Source organism: Rhinopithecus bieti, unplaced genomic scaffold, assembly GCF_001698545.2.
Source record: "Rhinopithecus bieti isolate Rb0 unplaced genomic scaffold, ASM169854v2 scaffold_7884, whole genome shotgun sequence".
Taxonomy (NCBI): Eukaryota; Metazoa; Chordata; class Mammalia; order Primates; family Cercopithecidae; genus Rhinopithecus; species Rhinopithecus bieti.
In genome coordinates, this window is record NW_016806331.1 from 122,524 (window position 1) to 130,660 (window position 8,137).

At 43.6% G+C, this 8,137-nt stretch overlaps 1 protein-coding gene across 3 annotated transcripts in view; it reads left to right on the forward strand.

The window, feature by feature from the left end:
- Nucleotides 1–8,137, forward strand: part of SCLY (selenocysteine lyase) — a 40,980-nt gene that overhangs the window by 5,823 nt on the left and 27,020 nt on the right. For all 3 annotated transcript variants that reach the window (XM_017875552.1, XM_017875553.1, XM_017875551.1), the window contains exons 3-4: nucleotides 2,561–2,661; nucleotides 3,802–3,982. In XM_017875552.1, coding sequence (XP_017731041.1) covers nucleotides 2,561–2,661; nucleotides 3,802–3,982 — 282 coding nt within the window. The remainder of the gene's footprint in view (nucleotides 1–2,560; nucleotides 2,662–3,801; nucleotides 3,983–8,137) is intronic.

Here is an 8,137-nt window from a genome sequence, read left to right on the forward strand (position 1 = left end):
CTTTGTTTCCACAAATTAAAAACCATAAACTCAGAAGTGTTGCAGTTCACTTTCTGTTGCTACTCAGAAATGCAAAAGAAAAAAAATCAATTTATAGAGTGGTTTAATTATTTTCACAATATTATTATTTAAACATTAATAATATTTAAATATTATTATTATTATTTTGAGACTGAGTCTCGCTCTCACCCAGGCTAGAGTGCAGTGGCACTATCTCAGGTCTCGGGTCACTGCAACGTCCGCCTCCTGGGTTCAAGCAATTCTTCTGCCTCAGCCTCCCAAGTAGCTGGGACTAGAGGCACGCGCCACCATGCCTGGCTAATTTTTGTATTTTTACTAGAGATGGGGTTTCACCATATTGGCCAGGCTAGTCTTGAACTCCTGACCTCGTGATCCACCCACCTCGGCCTCCCACAGTGCTGGGATTACAGATGTGAGCCACCACGCCCGGCCTAAATATTATTATCTAAAGTCTTTGAGGGAAATTTATTTTAAGGAAAATGTTGAGGATGTGGGGAAAGATTTTACATACCTAAGATATTTATCACAGTCTTGCTTATAATAGCAAAAAAAAAAAAACCTGAAAATAAGCTCAGCGTTCATAAATGTTTATGAAAAATAAACTATCTTCGGCAAAACAGAAGAAACCTCGTGAGCGTGGCCCTGTTGTGCGTGTGGAGGTCTCTTTACAGCCTGTTGCTGGAAGATAGCCAGTGCTCAGACCTCCCCGTCCAACCCACTGAAGTCACTACATCGTCATAGCAACAGAAGCCTCTGGAAGCTTCACCGTATACCTGTGAGAAAAGGAGCGTGAACAAGGCAGCTGATCTCTTAGTATCATCATGAAAACAGTTTTGACTTTGTGGAGCTCGTGAGAGGGCCTTGGGGTTTTGGAAACCGCTGACGTAAGCAGCACTGACTGAGCATCAGCTGTGTACTCAGCACCCTGCTGGGGAGGGATGAAGCAGGGTGCCCAAAATGTGTTTGGGTTTTTGAGGCATTACCTTGTCCACTATGTGGAGAATGGACCCTGGTGGGGGCCTGCTAGGAGAACATCACAGCAGTGGCCTTGGCTTGGTTGGTGGCTGGGCGGTGGAGAGGCGGAGTCAGGTTCAGAACGTCTTTTGAACACAGAGCCTACAGCATTTGCCGGTGGATTAATTGGCGGGGAATGGAAAGAGAAAGAGCCCGTGCTTTTGCCCTGGGCTGCTGAGGGATGGAGTTGCCATTTCCTCAGTGTATTAGTCTGTTCTCATGCTGCTAATAAAGACCTACCTGAGACTCGGCAATTTATAAAGGAAAGAGGGTTAATGGACTCAGTTTCCCATGGCTGGGGAGGCCTCACAATCATGGAGGAAGGTGAAAGAGGAGCAAAGTCACACCTTACATGGCAGCAGACAAGAGGGCGTGTGCAGGGGAGCTCCCCTTCGTAAAACCATCAGATTTCCTGAGACTTCATCACTGTCATGAGAACAGCATGGGAAAGACCTGCTGCCGTGATTCAGCTACCTCCCCCCGGGTCCCTCTGATGACACGTGGGAATTATGGGAGCTACAATTCAAGATGAGATTTGGGTGGGGACACAGCCAAACCATTATCACTGAGAGAGGGAAGGCTGAGAGTGAGGGTGACAGTTTATTACGGTGACTTTTAGTGTCACCAAGTAAAATGATGGAGTTTTCCTAAACACCATAGGCCTTAGGTGTTTAGGAAACTGCTACTAAAACTGACATCTATACAGTAGCATTAAGGAGCGGCAGAATTACTTTGTGTATTTATTTTACCTCAGCTTTTTATATTTCTCTTTTTTATGATGTTTTGTAATAGTATGTGTTTTAGTGGTGCCTGTTCAGTTTTTTTTTTTTTAAACAAGGCTGAATGGTCAAAAAAGTTTGGGGACTCCTGGTGTGTACAGTAAGGACGGCCACTGAAACTTTCAGGATTCCCATGGCAGAGCCGCTCTGTCTTTGCCCCATCAAGCATGCTTCCTGTGTTTTCCTTCTAGCCAGTGAAACTGGGTGATGGCCAGATGCATAGCCCTGTTTGAAAGCAGGTGTGTCCCTCAGACAGTAACCTTCGCAGCCCAGGTACACGTGGGCGACATGCAGAATGAGATATGGCACTAGACTTTGTGTTGAGGAGTCATGAGTTCTGTTTTTGCTTATTTTTGTTGTTTGCAACCCATTCCATCCTTTCATTCTCCGCTCTTGTTGAATGGGAAGCAAGGCAGATGGCCGCAGCTTCCCCCCGCAGCAACTGGTAAGAAGAAAGCCACATCTTGGGGGACGTCCAGGTTCTTAGCCAACCTCCCGTACTTGTTTCTGGGTCTCATGGAGTTAATAACTCTCAGTTGGTCACTGGTTCGCTGCTGTCTCACGGCCGCCCCTTTGCCAGGTTGTGTCTAGGTTGTAGTGTTTTGCTGTGCTCACATTAAGGGGGCAGATTTTTCTTAGAACGGCCCACGCAGACCTCTTACTCTTTTGTATTTGGTTGTCCTTTTAGAAGCGTTGATAGGGCTTGGTGAAGCAATGTTAATGAATTTCCTTTTTGGTCCCTCAAGGAAAAAAGGCCAAGGATATTATAAATGCAGCTCGGGAAAGCCTGGCGAAGATGGTAGGGGGGAAACCTCAAGATATAATCTTCACTTCCGGGGGCACTGAGGTAAAGCTTCTGAACACACTCACATTCTTTTAGCTGCAAGTTATAATAAAATACACAGAAAGTGATTCCCTTTTGCTACATTTTCATTTAAAGAAAGAGTAGGCCAGGTGTGGTGGCTCATGTCTGTAATCCCAGTACTTTGGGAGGCCAAGGCAGGAGGGTTGGTTGAACCCAGGAGTTTGAGACCTGCCTGGGCAACATAGGGAGAGTCCATATCTACAAAGAAAAAAAAATTAGCTGGGTGTGGTGGTGACACCTGTAGTCCCAGCTACTAGGGAAACTGAGGTGGGAGAATCATTTGAACCCAGGAATTCAAGGCTGCGGTGAGCTATGATCATGCTGCTGCACTCCATCCTGGGCAAGAGACTGAGACCCTGTCTCAGAAAGAAAGAAGGAGTAATGTGTGGTCTTGCTATATTGCATACTAGCTCGAGATAATTAGTATATATCCTTTAAGTAAATTTCAGGTAGCTAATAGGATTTTCGTAATGTAATATGTAAAGTAACCTGCTTTGCATTGTTATTTCCATAAAGGTTTCCCCATCATTTTTGCCCTGGAATCATTCCTTTTCATCCCTAATTGATGGATATTTAAGGGCTTTCCACGGTTTTGCTGTAAGAAATGGCGCTGCACTTAATATTAATAAATAACCTTTATACACTATTTTGTTTCACTGTGAGTGTAGCTGTAGGAAAAAGTCCAAGAACTGGAATTGCTGGGTCACGGGGCTCATTTGGTAGATGTGACAGATGGCCCCACTGTAGAGGTTGTACCAATTTATACTCCCACCAGCAGTGGTGGCTGGACAAAATACTCTTTATGGCAGATTTATAAAATTTTAAAATTCATAATATTCTATGCATATAACAAAACTGCACTTACACCAATACATTTATATAAATTCTTAAAAATTAGTAATATTGCTTAACAATAAAATAGACATGATTGACTGGAAATGAATCTCAAGTTTTTAAATGTTGGAAAACCCCAAATCTTTCAAAAGGTCCAACTCAGGAAGCTGAATTTCTTTGAAGCTTTTTTGATATTAGCCACAAAAGAAATTAAGTAACAGAAATTGTTGCTCTGACCCTTACCTCAGCACAGTTTTTGTAAATGCTTTTTTTGCTGTATCTCTGCAGTCAAATAATTTAGTCATCCATTCTGTGGTGAAACATTTCCACGCAAACCAGACGTCAAAGGGACATGCGGGTGGGCACCACAGTCCAGTGGAGGGGGCCAAGCCCCATTTCATTACTTCCTCGGTGGAACACGACTCCATCCGGCTGCCCCTGGAGCACCTGGCAGAAGAACAAGTGGCAGGTGAGCGGGTGCAGGGTGGCCCTGGGGCCACCCTGCTGGGCTCCAGCTGTGAGGCGGGCAGCAGCCTGCAGGCAGAGCCTGGGATCCACTGTGGAGATGTGGATTCAATGTGCCACTCACTGTAACTCCCCGGTTCTGATGGGGAGCCAGGCCCTGGCGCCTTGGTGAATAGATGCCCCTCACTGCACTGGGCTCCCTGGCTGCCCCTCTCAGTGCAGAGACCAGCTGCCACGAGGGCGTCAGCCAGTGTGGCTAAACCTTCCCTTAGGAAAAACATCGAAAATGAATATGTAGAACTAGCCATTTGTGTAAACTGAGTGATATTTGAAACTTGCATGTAAGAAATATTTAACCTTTATATAGTACGCCTGCAAATGGGCAAATGAAGCTTGTCATTATTTGGTTTTCATCATAAAATCTCAGCTCCCACTCTCCTCTCACATGAAGGGGAAGGGTCAGATAGCCCTAAACTTCAGGTGTGAAGGCTGGAATAAGCTGCTGCACCTGATCTCAGCACCCATGAGGCAAGCAAGGCCTCCGGCTGTGTGCAGAAAAGTGGAGCGAGGTGGTGCCCAGGTGCAGCAGGAGGCGCAGGGGCCTGCGGGGAGGAGGAGGCTCGCTGCAGCAGCAGTGGCCCTGTGGCCGTCACACAGCACAGAGCCACCTTTCAGTTTTCTTGCCATAGGACGTCCCAAAAGGGAGTGACATGTTCGCCAGTTGTAGACCATTAACTTGTAAAACTGGGGCAGTCATTTAATCAACACTGTCCTTGAAACAGATTTTCTTCTCAGCCTGAGCTTTCTTATGTAATCTATATGAAAACCTGAAGGTGAATAAAAAGAAAATACAGGCCGGGCGCGGTGGCTCAAGCCTGTAATCCCAGCACTTTGGGAGGCCGAGACGGGCGGATCACGAGGTCAGGAGATCGAGACCATCCTGGCTAACACGGTGAAACCCCGTCTCTACTTAAAAAAAAATACAAAAACTAGCCGGGCGAGGTGGCAGGCGCCTGTAGTCCCAGCTACTCAGGAGGCTGAGGCAGGAGAATGGCGTGAACCCAGGAGGCGGAGCTTGCAGTGAGCCGAGATCACGCCACAGTACTCCAGCCTGGGCAACAGAGCAAGACTCCGTCTCAAAAAAAAAAAAAAAAAAAAAAAGAAAAAAAAAATACACTTCTCTTCAAGATTAAGGGACTGTGGCTGAACTGCTTGATTTGACTATGAAGCCTTTTTGGAAAAAAAAATTTTTTTTGGCCGGGTGCAGTGGCTCAAGCCTTGTAATACTAGCACTTTGGGTGGCTCAGGTGGGTGGATCACTTGAGGTCAGGCAGTTCAAGACCAGCCTGGCCAACATGGTGAAACCCCATCTCTACTAAAAATACAAAAATTAGCCAGGCGTGGTGGTGCATGCCTGTAGTCCCAGCTGCTGGGGAGGCTGAGGCAGGAGAATCACTTAGACCCTGGAGACGGAGGTTGCAGTGAGCCAAGATCACACCACTGCACTCCAGCCTGGGAGACACAGCAAGACTCTCTGGGGGAAAACAAATTAGCATTCTATTGAGTGGGATTGCTGGGTCATGTGGTAACTATCTGACAACTTTTAAGGTAACTCTGTTTAACCTTAAGCTTTGTTTTCCAAAGTAGCCGCACCGCACCGCTTAGTACTCCTATTTGCAGTGTCACAGGGTTCCAGTTCCTCCATGTCTTTGCTGACATTTGTTATCTGTCTTTTTGATTATTGCCATCCTAGTAGGTGTGGTTTTGATTTACAATTCCCTGATGGCCAGTAGTGTTGAGCATCTTTCGTGTGTTCATTGGCCATTTGTATATATCTTCTTTGGAAAAATGTCTATTAAAGTCCTTGCTCGTATTTTAATTGGATGACTTGTCTTTTTATTGAGTTGTAAGCGTTCTTTATATATGCTTGATACAAGTCCCTTATCAGACAGATGATTTGTAAATATTTTCTCTCCTTCTGTGGGTTTGCTCTCACTCTCGTGGTATCCTTTAGAGAACAGAAACTTTTCGTTTTGATGAAGTCCATTTTTGTTGTTGTTGTTCCTTGTGTCATACGTAAGATTTTGTCCTACCCAAGGTCATGACAATGTACTCCTATATTTTCTTCTAAGAGTTTTATAGTTTTAGCTCTTACATTTAAATCTGTGGTACATTTTGAGTTAATTTTGTGTGTGGTGTGAGGGAGGAATCCAAATTTACTTTTTTTGCATGTGGACATCCAGTTGTTCCAGCACATTTGTTGAAAAGACTCTTCCATGGATGGTCTTGGCACCGTTATTGAAAATCAGTTGACCATAATATGTGAGGGTTTATTTCTTGACTGTCACCTCTATTCCATTTACCTGTATTTCTGTTCTTAGATTGGTACCAAACTGTTATGATTACTGTAGCTTTATAGTAAGTTCTGAAATAGGAAAGTAGGAGTTCTCCAAATTTGTCATTTTTTAATATTGTTTTGGCTATTCTGCATCTGTTGAAATCTCAAAAGAATTTTAGGATCAGCTTGTTAATTTCTGCAAAAAGTCTAGCTAGGAGTTTGATAGGGATTGAATTGAATGTGTAGATGAATTTGGTCAGTATTACTACCGTAACAATATTGTTTTCCAGTCCATTAACGTGATGTCTTTATATTTACTTTAATTTCTTCCAGCAATTTTTGCAGTTTTCAGGATTAAGTTTTTGCACTTTTGTTAAATTTATCCTTAAGTGTTTTATTCTCTTGATACTATTGTAGATGGAATTGTTTTCTTATTTCATTTTTGGATTGTTCGTTGCTAATATATGTAAATGTAGTTGACCCTTGAACAGCATGGGTTTGAACTCTGTGGGTCTACTTATATGTGGGTTTTCTCCTATCTCTACTGTCTCTATGACTTCAGGATCAACCCCTCTTCTTCCTCCTCCTCAGCCTACTCATTGTGAAGATGATGAAGATGAAGACCTTTATGATTATCTGCTTCCACTTAATAGTAAATATATTTTTTATTCCTTATGATTTTCCTAGTATTTTTTTCTAGCTTTATTGTGAGAATACAGCATATAATATATAATATACAAAATATGTGTTAATCAAGTGCTTATGTTATCAGTAAGGCTTCTAGTCAACAGTAGGTTATTTGTTGGTTAAGTTTGCGGGGAGCTGGCTGGGTGTGGTGGCTCACACCTGTAATCCCAGCAATTTGGAAGGCCAAGGGGATACGGATCACTTGAGGTCAGGAGTTCAAGAACAGCTTGGCCAACATGGCAAAACCCCATCTACTAAAAATACAAAATTAGCTGGGCATGGTGGCACATACCTGTAATCCCAGCTGCTTGGGAGGCTGAGGCAGGAGAATCACTTGAATCTGGGAGGCAGAGGCTGTAGTGAGCTGAGATGGTGCCACCACACACCAGCCTGAGCGACAGAGCAAGACTCCATCTCAAAAACTAAAATAAAATAAAAGTTTTGGGGAGTCAAAAGTTAGACACAGATTTTCAGCTGCATGAGTTGCGCCACACCCCTAACCCTCACATTGTTCAAGGGTCAACTGTACAGTTGATTTTGTATGTTACTCTTGTATTCTGCAACTTTGCTGAATTTATTAGTTCTAATTGTTAGTCTTTTTTTTTTTTTTTGAGGCAGAGTTTCACTCTTGTTGCCCAGGCTGGAGTGCAATGGAATGATCTTGGCTCCTGCAACCTCCGCCTTCTGGGTTCAAGCAATTCTCCTGCCTCAGCCTCCTAAGTGGCTGGGATTACGGCATGTGCCACCATGCCCAGTTTATTTATTTTGTTATTTTTAGTAGAGATGGGGTTTCACCATGTTGGTCAGGCTGGTCTCGAACTCCTGACCTCAGGTGATCACCCCAACCTTGGCCTCTCAAAGTGTTGGGGTTACAGGCGTGAACCACCATGCCCAGCCTAATTGTTAGTTTCAATAGGTTTTTTAATGGATTCCTTAGGATTTTCTATATAGAGGGTATCATATCATCTACAACTAGAGATAGTTTTACTTCTTGTTGTCCAACTTGTATTTCTTTAATTTTATTTTCTTGTCTAATTGCCTTGGCTAGGACCTCCATACAATGTTGAGTAGAAGTGGCCAGAGTGGATATCCTTATCTTGCTGCTGATTGTTTTTTTTTTTTTTTTTTTTTTTT